We start from the raw sequence: 14,018 nt of genomic DNA on the forward strand, positions 1-14,018 counted from the left end.
TTCATTGAGGATGGGGATATTTGTGCAGCCTCCTCCTCTAGTGAGTTGTTTAATTGTCCCCCGCCACTCACGACTGGATGTGGCAGGGCTGCAGAGCTTAGACCTGATCCAATGGGTTTTTTTTTTGCAAAAATATATTTTATTCATAAAATATCTTCAACCACATTCCAAACCATTTCAAAATCACCATTACAAAAGTACAATCAGGTTCAACTTTTACAACATGTATCACAAGGTGCATCAGTACAAACAATGAGTATTACAATCATTTGCAGACATTCATTTTGAGCTGTACAGTCCAAGGGGCTCTACATAGTTCCCAGTCCCTTGGTGCACTGTGGCAGAAATGTCTTAGGCAGCGACCCTTCCCCATTGCACCTTTGCGGCAGCTGCCCCAAGCTTTAGTGCATCCCTCCGCACGTAGTCCTGGACTTTGGAATGTGCCAGTCTGCAACACTCAGTCAGGGACAACTCTTTGCGCTGGAAGACCAACAAGTTTTGGGCAGACCAAAGAGCGTCTTTCACCAAGTTGATGATCCTCCAGCTGCAGTTGATGTTTGTCTCAGCGTGTGTCCCTGGGAACAGCTTGTAGAGCAGAGTCCTGTGTCACAGAACTGCTCAGGATGAACCTCGACAGAAACCACTGCATCTCTCTCCAGACCTTCTTTGCAAAGGCACAATCTACAAGGAGGTGAACAACGGTCTCTTCCCCACCACATCCACCTCGAGGGCAACGTGCCGAGGGGGTGAGACTCCTGGCATGTAGGAAGGATCTGATGGGGAGGGCCTTTCTCACCACCAGCCAAGCTACGTCTTGGTGCTTGTTGGAAAGTTCTGGCAATGAGGCATTCTGCCAAATGACTGACAGTATGCTCGGGGAACCATCACACCGGATCCACCCTCTCCTTTTCCCTCAGGGCCTCTAAGACGTTACGTGCTGACCACTGCCTGATGGACTTGTGGTCAAAGGTGTTTCTCTGCAAAAATTTTCCCACGAGGGACAGGTGGTGCAGCACGGTCCAACTACTTGGAGCATTCCGCGGCAGCGTGGCCAGACCCATCCTTCGCAACACCGGGGACAGGTAGAACCTCAACATGTAGTGACACTTGGTGTTTGCATACTGAGGGTCTACGCACCGCCTGACGCAGTCACACATAAAGGTGGCCATCGGTATGAGGGCAATGTTGGGCACCTTTTTTTCCCCTTTATCTAGAGGCTTGTATGTTGTGTCTTCCATTTTCGACCTCCAGATAAAGCGGAAAATGGCCCAGGTGATCGCCACCACGCAGGAGTGTGGAATGGGCCAGACCTGCGCCACGTACAGCAACAGCAAGAGTGCCTCACACCTGATGACCAGGTTCTTACCCGCAATGGAGAGGAAGCGTCGCTCCCACATGCCCAGTTTCCTTTTCACCATAGATACTCGCTCCTTCCAGTTTCTAACGCATGCCCTGGTCCCTCCGAACCATATTCCCAGCACCTTCAGGCCGTCAGCCCTGACAGTGAAGGGGACAAAGGATCGGTCAGCCCAGTTCCCAAAGAATATGGCCTCGCTCTTCCCATGATTTACCTTGGCTCCCGAGGCCAGTTCAAACTGGTTGCAGATGTGGATCAGTCTGCACACCGACAGCGGATCCGAGCAAAAGATGGCGACATCGTCCATGTACAGGGAGGCTTTGATCTGAGTGCTTCCACTGCCTGGGATCGTCACTCCTCTTATGCCCGGATCCTTCCTGATGGACTCAGCAAAGGGTTCTATGCAACACACGAAAAGAACAGGCAAGAGAGGACAGCCCTGCCTGACTCCAGATTTAATCAGAAAGCTATCTGATTCCCACCCATTGATTGAGACTATGTTACTGATGTTAGTGTAGAGCAGTTGGATCCGATTGCAAATTCTCTCCCCAAATCCCATTTTGGAGAGCACATCCACCATGTAGGTGTGCGATATTCTGTCAAAGGCCTTCTCCTGATCCAGGCTGATGAGGCAGGTATCCACACCCCTGTCCTGTACATAGGCAATCGTATCTCTGAGCAGCGCGAGGCTGTCCGAGATCTTCCTGCCCGGCATAGTGCAGGTCTGGTCGGGGTGGATCACCAATTCCAGAGCGGATTTGACCCAACTGGCGATGACCTTGGACAGAATCTTATAGTCCACATTCAACAATGAAATGGGTCGCCAATTTCTAATTTCCTCCCCTTCCCCCTTGTGCTTGTAGATGAGGGTGATAATGCCTTTCCTCATGGATTCTGACATACTGCCGGCCAGGAGCATACTCTCTTACACTTCTAGTAGGTCTGGGCCGATCCAGTCCCATAGAGCCGAATACAACTCCGCCGGCAAGCCGTCGCTTCTGGGAGTTTTACTCTTCTTGAAGGACTCAAGGGCCTCAGTCAGTTCGTCAGGAGTTAGCGCTTTGTCCAGGCTCTCCCGTGTACTGTCGTCTAAGACCTCCATGATAGAGGACAGGAAGGACTGGGAGGCCGAGCTATCTGTGGGCTTCACGTCATACAATCCGGCATAAAAGGATTTGTTGATCCTCAAAACGTCGGACTGTGACGACATTACTGAGCCGTCTTCTTCCTTTAGGCTGCTGATCACAGAGCTCTGTGTGTGTACCTTTTGGAAGAAGAAACGTGAGCATGTCTCATCCTGCTTCACGGAACAGACTCTGGAACGGAAGATGATCTTGGAGGCCTCCGAGGCAAAGAGCGAGGCTTGCTGGCTCTTCACCTCTTGGAGTTCCTCCTTGACATCAACCCCCATCGACAGCAGCTGAAGCGGGTTCTGCATGTTTTTCTGAAGTCAGGACATTTCCCTCTGTTCCTTTCTAGCTTTCTGGGTGCCTTTGAGGATGAAAAACCTCTTGATGTTTCCCTTGATCGCTTCCCACCAGTGTGTCAGGGACTCAGAGGGATTTCACGGTTCCCCAACTTTTGTAATCCCTCTTGAGCTCCTCAATGTTCTCTGGGGTTAGCAGTTGCATGTTTAGCTTCCATGCCCCCCTGCCCGCCCTCTGGTCCTTCTCTAAGTGGCAGTCAGCCAGTAGGAGGCAGTGGGCAGAGAAGAACACCGGCTTGACGTCGGTGGATCTGACTGCGAATGCATGGGACACAAACAGGAAGTCTATCCTGGAACGGACGGACCCGTCAGGCTGCGACCAGGTGTATCTACGCTGCGCACTGTCTGCAGGGTTGCTGAAGACGTCATGCAGCTTGGCATCCTTAACTGTTTCCATCAGGGATCTGGATGTAGCATCCAATCTGCTGTTGGCCCTGCTGGATCATCCAGCCTCATTGATGATGCAGTTGAAGTCACCGCCCAGAATGACCGGCCTGGAGGTCGCCAGCAGCAGTGGGAACTGCTGAAAAACCTCCAGCCGTTCAGCCCCTTGTGACGGGGCGTACACGTTATTAACTGGAGTGGAGCGAGCGTTCACGTACATTACGTCTGCTACGAGGAGGCGCCCGCCCACCACTTCCTTAACCTCGGAGACAGTGAAGTTGCCTCCCCGCAGCAGACTACCCAAGCTGGAGGAACGAGAGTTGTTTCCTCCCGACTAGATCGATGGCCCGTGGGACCACCATCGTGACCATTGCCTGTAGGAGCTGAGGTGCGGTATCGCACACTCCTGCAGAAACAATAGGTCAGCTTTGACCTTGGCAAGGTAGTCCAAGGTCACAACACATCGCGCAGTAGATTTAATGCTACGCACATTTATGGATACAATCTTTAAACCCATTTTAAAGCATTTATTCTCTTACCAAACCTGTTGTCTCTGAGAGTCCCAGACCTTTAGTCTGCTCCTTCATACCCATAGTGTGCTCAAATTACCTCACTTTGGATGGTCTGAGGAAACTGTCCTGAAACTCCCCATTGGCAGTGTTCTGCTCGGGTGACATCTGGGGGTCCATGCAGAGAGCGGGGTTTGAAATGACCTTTGTTGGAAAAGCTTCTCCAATCCTCTCCCCCTCTGGGGCGTTGCTGCCCCTGGCTTCCCGGAGCTGGGGTGCGCTGAGCATCTCACTGCTCCCAGATTCCTGGAGCTGGGGTGCGCTGAGCGTCTCACTGCTCCCAGATTCCTGGGGCTGTGGTGCACTGGCCTCTTCGGGTTGTAGGTAAAGTTGGAGTGCGCTGGTCTCCTCATTGTCTTCAATGTTCTGGAGCTCGGGTGTCTCGTCCTCCAACTCCCTAGAGCTTTGCTGCTTCTTCTGTCAGTGCAGCCCTGGCACTTCTTCGTCCGAAGAGCTGCTGCCCTTGTCATCCGTGTCAGATGGGAGACGCCTCTTGCCACTTGTCTGGGAAATGGCTTAGTTCCTTCTTAGCCCCTTCCTCCTTTTGACTCTCTTCACCAGGTGCCAGTCCCCCTGCTGCTTTTCCACTGCTGCCTCCTCCTCCTCCATTGATTCGCTCTCCTGGAGGACTAGGAGGTTCAGGGGGCAGTGCTGTTGATTGGCTGTCTGTTGCCTCAATCTTTTCCTCCACCTTGTTTCTCTCTGTGTCTTCCTTTGTCCCGTTGTACTCACTGTGGGCCTTGGTGGTTGGAGTGTTGCAAATGTCCTTGGTAGTAGTGACACACAGCATTTCCTCTGCTTCCCCCTCATTGGCTTTGGCTGCCTGTGCATAAGTGAGGCAGTGTTTGGGGCAGGTCCTGTAGACCTGATCCATTGGTTGTGGGATCGCTTAGCTGTCTATCACTTGCTTCTTATGTTGTTTGGCATGTGTTATAGCTTCATTAGGTTGACACCACATTTTTAGGTATGCCTGGTGCTGCTCCTGGCATGCCCTCCTTCACTCTTCATTGAACCAGAGTTGATCCCCTGGTTTGATGGTAATGGTAGAGTGGTGGGATATGCCAGGCCATGAGGTTACAGATTGTGTTCACGTACAGTTCTGCTGCTGCTGATGGCCCACAGTGCCTCATGGGTGCCCAGTCTTGAGTTGCTAGTGTCACAACTCGCTGGGGATAGTGCACTCTAATATCAAGCCCCACAGTTCCCTGAGCCATGACAAATGTGAAAAGTTTGATCAGACCACCAAATTGCCCCAATTCTGCCTAACCGTTTAATTTAGGTTAACAGAATATGAGCACCAGGTTTGTAAACTGAATATGTAAATAATTGTTTATTGAACAAACTGTCGTTAACCAGTGGCAACAGAAAGAAATATGAACTGCTAACTTCTAACTCTATAACTTAAAACTCTACCCCTTCTTAAACCCCTATATATACACACACTCGTGCCACACATCATGATGGAGGGTATCCTCAATGTGATTATGTTGATGTGAATCTAACCATTTTGAATTGAAGCAAACTGCACAAGTATACAACTTTAACGTGTCTGTAATTGTCTCCCTCTTCACTTTTTCCCTTCCATTAACAAAAAAACATATGTAAAGTTCTTTGGTTACCTGATCTTCAGAGCAGTTTTCTCCATTGCGTGCCTTATTTTTTGTGACAGCTGGGATACAGAGGTCAGCATCAAACTGTCTAGAACCGCCTAAAATATAAAACATATCAAAGAGGGAATATGGTTGTAAAATCAAAGAAAATTGTTATTCAAATGTGACTGGAGCCCAATTACTTCATTACATTAGATCAAACATTACATTTTTATACCAATATCTCACTAGTCTTGTTGGTACTCAAAGATGCAAGTAGTAAAAAATAAAGAGGTTACTGTCAAAAGGTGTGGACTTAGGAGCTATTTTTTCATTTTCCCACTACAATTGTTCGGATCGCCTCTATGGATTAATAATAATCAATTGCCTGGATTTTGCAGTCAACAGTGAAAAGAAGGTGCTTGTCTTTGACTTGAAAAAAGCTGCCCACAAAGACCTAGCAATCTCTGTGGCGCCCATGTCACCTTTCATGATATTAGTTTGAATTTGGCGCATGTCAAAGGGGTCTCCATATGTCCAGCAACACTGATGTCATTAAGCATGATAAGCAACCAAACACATTGGAGAATTTTCACAGACAACAAATCAGCAAGTTAAAAGAATGGATAATCCTTCACTTTTTACTCACTGTATTTACAATCTATATCAATGATTTGAATGAAGAGACCAAATATAAGGTACCTCAATTTTCCAATGGTGCCAAGATAGGTAGGAAAGTAAGTTGTCAAGAGAAGGTAAAGAGTTTACGAAGGGATAGAGCTAAGTTAAGTGAGTGGCAAAATTTTGGCAGATGGAGCAAAATGTGAGAAATGTGAATTTGTCCACTTTGGCAGGAAAAATAGAAAAGCAGCATACTATTTAAATGGAGAGAAATTGCAGAATTCAGTGGTAGAGGGATCTGAGTGTCCTGGTGCTTGAATCACAAAAAGTTAGTACATAGGTACAGCAAGTGATTTAGAAGGCAAATAGAGAGTTGACTTCTGTTGCAAGGGGAATGGAAGATAAAAGTAGAGATGTTTTCCTGCAGCTGTACAGGGTCTTGTTTAAACCACATTTGGAGTACTGTGTACAGTTTTGGTCTCATTTTTTAAAAAAAGGGTATAAAATTGTGTTAGCAGTTCAGAGAAGGTTCACTCAACTCACTTCTAGGATACCTTATGAAAAATGTTGGACAGGCTGGGCCAGTACCTATGCATTGGAGTTTAGAAGAATGAGAGGTGATCTCATTGAAACATATAAGATCCTGAGGGATTTGTTGGATGAATACCAGGAGGATTTTTCCTCTTGCTGGGGAGGCTAGAATTAGACACCACAGTTTAAGAATAAAAGTCTCCCTTTTAAAATGGGAATGAAGAGATTTTGTTTTCTCTGAGGGTCATTAGTCTGTGGAATTCTTTTCCCCAGAAAGCAGTGGAGGCTGGGTGACTGAATTTATTCAGGGCCGAGTTAGATTTTTGATAGTCAAGGGAGTCAATGATTATGGGGGGTTTTTGGATGAGCTTAAGTTTAGAGGGCGGAGGTTCAGTTAGAAGAGATTAGTGGTTGAGTCTGGAGATGACAAAGTTTTGTAGGAGGGTTTTAGCCTGAGTTGGGCTGAGAAGGGGCATAGGCAAATGATAGCATGAGATGGAAGTCGGCAATATTTGTGAAGCAGAGTACATGTGGCTCAGCAATCATTCCTTAAATTTTTATTTCCTATTTCAATGAATCAGGAAGCACCCCCCACCCCCCCCACACACACACACACACACACACACACACACACACACACACACACACACACACACACACACACACACACACACACACACACACCACAAAGCATCAAAGAAATCTAGAACTCTCTCTGCCAATTGGAGACAATTTCAAAGTTTGCAGACAACACGAAACTTGGGAGAATTGTAAATTGTGAGGAAGACAATGTAGAACTTCAAAAGGATAGCCACATTGGAGTGGGCAGATAGGTGCCAAATGAAGTTCAATGCAGAGAAGTGTGAAGTAATACACTTTGGTACAAAGAACATGGAGGGACAGTATAAAATAAAGGATACTATTCTAAAGGGTGTGCAGGAGCAGAGAGACCTGGGTGTATATGTACATAAGTCATTAAAAGGTGGCAGGGCAGGTAGAGAGCTGTTATTAAAGCATACGGTATTCTAGGCTTCATTAAAAGGGGCATAGAGTACAACAGCAGGGAGGTTATGACGGACTTACATAAGACATTGGTTAGACTTCAGTATTGCGTTCAGATTTGGGCACCACATTATAGGAAGGATGTGAACGCATTGGAGAGTGCAGAAGAGGTTTACGAGAATGGATTCCGGGGATGAGGCACTTCAGTTATGAGGGGAGGCTGAAGAAGTTGGGACTGTTTTCCTTGAAGAGGAGAAGTCTGAGAGGAGACTTGATAGAAGTCTTCAAAATCATGAGAACTGCATCACTTGTTGGACAGAGTAGATAGGGGGAAACTATTCCTGCTTGTAAACGGATTGAGAACCAGAGGGCACAGTTTTAAAGCGTTTTCCAAAGGAAGCAAATGTGAGGTGAGAAAAACTTTTTCACACAGCGAGTAGTTAGGGTTTGGAATGCACTGCCTGGAAGTGTGGTGTAGGCAGGCTCAAGAGGGCATTGGATGATTATTTAAATAGAAACAATGTGCAGGGTTACAGGGAAAAGGCAGGAGAATGGCACTAAGTTAAAATGCTCAGAGAGCCAGTGCAGATGCAATGGGCTAAATGGCCTCCCTCCTTATACGCCTTAACAATTCTGTGATTCTGTGAAATGACTGTGGATGCTGTGTCAATTGAAATCTTTTGAGGTGAAGATCAACACATTTTTGCTAGTTAAGGTTATCATGGGATATTGAGAAAAGAAGTAAAGGTATGGTTCAACTGTGAATTAACAATGTTAGAACATGTTCAAGCAGCTGAACGGCCTACTCCTGTTTCCATCTCTATAATAGCAAGACAATGTTCCTTAATTAAGATCAATTGCTACACTACAATTCTTACCTCATCCCTACTCCATGTCTTTCTTTTTGTAGCCTGATCAGCAACTTCTAAAATCCGAGATCTGGAGTCACTTGGTCTGCCATTTCCAGCTGGTAGTTTTATACATGGCACTGGAGGGATTTTTCTAAAATTCAAACTTTCATCAAAAACTCGATCAACCAACTGATCAGGAAAAAATGAAAATAAAGGTTATTGCACTTCCTTTTACATGAAAGGTAAAAATTATTTTTTTAGTTTAAAAACACTATGCAAACTTATATTTTGCACCAGAAACGTCTGAAGGATTCCAAACCCACTCTCCACCACTGCTGGAATTAGCAGCTCTGCATTTGGCCAGCAACAATGTCCGACTCTCTAGCTAAAGGTGATTCAACAATCCCACTGTTTCACAAGTCCAAGCTCTGGAATGTTGAAATAATAATTACACCAATTTCTACTTGTATTAAGTGCACAGCAGGATTAACTTTCTGGTCCTTCAAACTTTTCCAGTTAATGTTAGTAGTGAAACCTGGACTGAGTTCATTTAATGACAGCTGGTAGTGGCATTCAGAATTTTATTTGTATCAAAACTGTAATGAAATTAAATCTTCATATTTATATAGATGATCAAATTGAAATGGACATAAATTCAACTCAACCACTCAAAGGGTAAATTGACATTAAGTTATGGAATCATATATTTTGGTTAGTTCACCTAATAACTAATCAGCATAAGTTTCACTAATTTAAATAGTAAAATGCAAAATATAGCAAGCAAACTGAAGGATAATTGATTTTTGTTATATATGGCTTTATATAATTGCAGTGCTACATGACAGGTTTCCAGGAAAATAAAAACTTGCTTTAAACAGCTAATATTTAGAAGTAGTTCTCTTTTTCTCCAAACTCCTTAAGTGGAAAACATTGTAAAAAAAAATTCCAAAATATGACACAGCATGTGATGCAGTCTTATGGCATAATTTTTTAAAGCAGATATCAAGTAATTTGTCCAGCTTATAATCATATTATTTAGCAGAATTAGCAACAGTCTTGACAGCAGCTGGTATGAACAACACACCATTTGTGCGTCACAACACTTGTACAATTAAATTTAGTACATTTGAGAAATTAAATCTCTTTAACATCCAAGATTACAACTGGAAAGCAACATATTGCTCACATCAAGTGACCACAAGTACAAACACATCAAGATGCATGCTCTTGTATCTGATTCTGGAATTCTATTTGCAGGAATCCAATTACAATCCACAGAAGGTTAAAGTACTTTGTTGCAAAGCATGATTTACAATCAGTAATAGTTCAGACCTTAAGAAGATTGCAGTTTTTATGGTTTTGTTTAAAATTGTGTTTACAGGAGAGGGTTATGCATAAGGTTATAACAGCAAATTATAACCTCATTCTTCCACATAGCCATTAAAAAACTTTTTCATTTAGCACCACATATATAGCCTAAGATCCCAAATAGACACCATCAGGATTGGGAACATGTAGAATGGAGTCTAAAATTTACAGCTTGTAAAGCAAATTTTAATTAGAAATATTACATTTACAATTATTTTATAGTTATAAAATAGTTTAGCTGCTATATTACTGCAATTTGTAGATCATGAAATGTTTTGTAAAATTTCCAATGTAAAAAGGCACTATATTTTAGTCCTATTAAAAACTATTACACAAATATTACACAAAACAATCACCAAGATTTCAACAACTTGATGAGAACCTATAAAAGCCAACACTCTTACAAATGCTAAGATGAATAGTTAATCTAATTAGTGAGGGATAAGACAAAACAAATGTATCTAATGTTTAAATGTTAAATGAAAAATACAATAAACACTTTAATTTTGCCAATTTTCTAACTTTTCACTTGAGCAACTGAGTTTTAGTTTTAAAAATTTCATGTTGAACAGCAATTACAAAAATTAATGTAATCGTACATCAACAATTGTCCATCAAACAATTGAACCAAATGGCTAAGAAAAGCTAAGGAAAATGAAATGTGTTTATAGTACTCAGGATGGAAAGCTAGAACTAAAAGGAAATAAAAAAAAGCAAGAACCTTAGGCATTCCTTCATGAAGGTCTCCTACCTCTTCCCTTGTGTCAATGGTTGAACCAGGGGTGGTGGCAGCAGTGCTTACTGTGGTACTAGGGGCAGTGCCCGATGAACTCACAGAATCTATCTCACCTGCCACGTCATGGATTTCACGTGCAAGGATGGCCAGGTCCTTGGCCAGATCTTGACTGATCCTGATCATGAGAAAAGAAATGCACACCAAATCCTGAAGAATTACCCATTACAAAGATTACCAGCATTAAAAATAAACTATTACTGAGTTAAGAATCACAAGTCAGTTTGATCTTCAGAAATACTGTACTCAATTGAATAGAGAGCAACCCTGGATTGTTTTTACAGCAATTGCCTCATTTATGTAATGCAAACAGTTTAGATTCTTCCCAAGTCTTTGAAAGAAATTTAAGCTCCACTTATAATTAGGAACTGCCACCCTGTTAAGGATGTTGGCTTTTAAGTAAATTCACATCCAGTCACCAAATGATTTCTCTCCCACTATGCTGAACATAAAACAAAGTTGGTACAAAGGAATAAGGCTAGTAAAACTGAGCTGTGTTAAACCACAAAGCCAACAAGAAATAGGTTAGAACGGAGCTCATATATAGAAGCTGAACATCTTTCAAAGAATGGGAAAGTTTGAAACAGAAAAGCATCAGTTATCCTGTTAAATGCCAATTGTTAGCCCAACCTGGGATATCATTCATGCTGTAGGTTGAAATGATGGTCCTACACCAAGTCAGTGGACAAATGCATAAAATTTGTATAAATTTCCAAAACAAAGATTTTCCTTAATGCCAATAACAATTGATTACTGTAACTTCAGTTGCCCCAATCTGGCGCATTCAAGGACCATGTCATCAAACAGAAGTCCAGGACGTTACAGTGCTAGACTACATTATTCAGGATCAGCAGATGTTGTCTTCACAGATTCTGAGTGGGTCAAACATTTATTGGCCCAACAACCAGTGTTCAGGGGCTAGTAACAGGTGACTAGAAGGACCAACCTTGTCTTCTCCTAAATTATATGTTTTTTTAAAATTCATTTACAGGATGTGGATGTTGCTGTCTAGGCCAGCATTTATTGTCTGACCCTATGTGCCCTTGAGAAGGTGGTGGTGAGCTCCTCCTTGAACCGTTGCAGTCCATGTGGTGTATACACAGAGTGCTTTTAGGGAGGGAGTTCCAGGATTTTGACCTAGCAACAGTAAAGAAATGGCGATATATTTCCAAGTCAGGATGGTGAGTGGCTTGGAGGGGAATTTCTAGGTGATGGTGTTCCCATGTATCTGCTGCCAATGTCCTAGATGGCAGTGTCGTGGGTTTGGAAGGTGCTGCCTAAGGAGCCTTGGTGAGTTCCTGTAGTGCATTTCATATATGGTACACACTGTTGCCACTGCTCGTCAGTGGTGGAGGGAGTGAATGTTTGTGGAAGAGGTGCCAGTCAAGTGGGCTGCTTAGTCCAGGATGGTGTCAAGCTTCTTCAGTGTTGTAGGAGCTGCACTAATCCAAGCAAGTGGGGAGTATTCCATCACACTCCTGACTTGTGCCTTGTAGATGGTGGACAGGCTTTGGGGAATCAGGAGGTGAGTTATTTGTTGCAAGATTCCTAGCCTCTGACCTGCTCTTGTACCCACAGTATTTATATGGCTAGTCCAGTTCAGTTTCTGGTCACTAATAACCCCCAGGATGTTGATAATGGCGGATTCCGCTATGGTAATGCTATTGAATGTCAGGGATGATGATTAGATTTTTTCTTGTTGGAGATGGTCATTGCTTGACACTTGTGTGGTGTGAATGCTACTTGCTGCTTGTCAGCCCTAGCCTGGATATTGTTCAGGTCTTGCTGCATTTGGACATGGGCTGTTTCAGTATCTGAGGAGTCATGAATGGTGCTGAATATTCATCAGTGAACATCCCCACTTCTGACCTTATGATGGAAGGAAGGTGTTTGATGAAGCAGCTGAAGATGGTTGGGCCAAGGACACTACCCTGCATTGATGTCCTGGAGCCGAGATGACTGACCTCCAACAACCACAACCATGTTCCTTTGTGCTAGGTATAACTCCAACCAGTGAGAGTTTTCCCCGATTCTCATCGACTCCAGTTTTGCTAGAGTTCCTTGATGCCACATTTTGTCAAATGCTGCCTTGAAGTCAAGGGCAGTCACTCTCACCTTTTGTTCTATGAATGAAAGAACAGGAATCTCTGTTGCCAGAGCACTGGTATACCATCTAGGGGCATAGTTGTTACATTCTGCAATTCTGAACAAGCCCACAGTAGCCTCTGGTTGCACAATGCTGATGTGGAATGACCACCTGTGGGTAGCCCTAGCTATTAACAGTCGGATTGATTGGTCAAATGGAATCTTCATTGATGCAGTTGCATTTTTCTCCTAATGGGAGTACTGCAACCTCATTTTACACCCTTGAAAAGTTCTGGGCTTCAAGTTCAGACTGCACCCCCGAGGATGATATCTGTAGTGCATTGACTTACTGGACACATGAAAGACTAATTGGTTTACATCTTCAGGTACAGCTTAATGTTTGGTTCCTGAAGGAGTTTGCTGTTAACTTAGCTCAAATTTGTTTGTATCCCTTAACAAATTGGAAGATCCCAGACTTCCATTATTCAGGTTCTTCAGATACACTTACTACCCTGAGGGAGAGATGGTCATCAAGGCTACTTCTGGAATCAAAACTAAGTTTTTGTATGATGTCAACCCATTAAATCTAAAGAAAGTGTAAATTTTGCAGCGAAGATGAACTCCAATAGCTGAATTTCATTTTTTTTTCTTTAGTCTTGCCTTCTGATGAGCTTTACAATTAATTTGGGTGAAATATAACTAGATTGTTTTTTCACTGCTTGAGGAGGCATAATAGTGCAATGGTCTTCTTTCTGGACTAGTAACCCAGGAGCCCAATAATAATCCAGACAGAGTGACTTCAATTCCACCATGGCAATTTGAGAACCTGAATTTAGGTTGTTTAAAAATCTAGAATCTAAAAAACTATTATTATTAAAAGGTGACCATCACTGAATCCCCCCACTATCAACATCCTGGGGTTACCATTGATCAGAAGCTGAACTGTTCTAGCCATATAAATACGTGGCTACAAGGGCAGGTCAGAGGCTAGGAATCCTGTGGTGAGTAACTCACCTCCTGACTCCCCAAAGCCTGTCCACCATCTTTCTACAAGGTACAAGTCGGGAGTGTGATGGAATACTCTCCACTTGTCTGAAGAGTGCAGCTCTCACAACATTCAAGCAGCTTTACACTGTCCAGGACAAAGCAGCGTGCTTAATTGGCACTACACCAACAAACATTTACTCCCTCCACCACTGACGCACAGTAGCAGCAGTATACACCACCTACAAGGTACATTGCAGAAATTCACCAAGGCTCCTTAGACAGCACCTTCAAACCTATGACCACTACCATCTAGAAGGGCAAGGGCAGCAGGTGGATCAGAAGTTCCCCTCCAAGACATTCACCATCCTGACTTGGAAATATATCACCATTCCTTC

General features: G+C 43.7%; 1 protein-coding gene across 12 annotated transcripts in view; it reads right to left on the reverse strand.

The window, feature by feature from the left end:
- Positions 1–14,018, reverse strand: part of LOC121272269 (centrosomal protein of 170 kDa-like) — a 160,017-nt gene that overhangs the window by 22,654 nt on the left and 123,345 nt on the right. For 8 of the 12 annotated variants that reach the window (XM_041178901.1, XM_041178828.1, XM_041178874.1 and 5 more), the window contains 3 exons: positions 10,480–10,669; positions 8,418–8,579; positions 5,416–5,504 (listed from right to left, as the gene is read on the reverse strand). In XM_041178901.1, the coding sequence (XP_041034835.1) occupies positions 5,416–5,504; positions 8,418–8,579; positions 10,480–10,669 (441 nt within the window). The remainder of the gene's footprint in view (positions 1–5,415; positions 5,505–8,417; positions 8,580–10,479; positions 10,670–14,018) is intronic. The other 4 variants (XM_041178892.1, XM_041178909.1, XM_041178866.1 and 1 more) reach the window with 1 other exon arrangement.

Source organism: Carcharodon carcharias, chromosome 2 (genome assembly GCF_017639515.1).
Source record: "Carcharodon carcharias isolate sCarCar2 chromosome 2, sCarCar2.pri, whole genome shotgun sequence".
Classification (NCBI taxonomy): Eukaryota; Metazoa; Chordata; class Chondrichthyes; order Lamniformes; family Lamnidae; genus Carcharodon; species Carcharodon carcharias.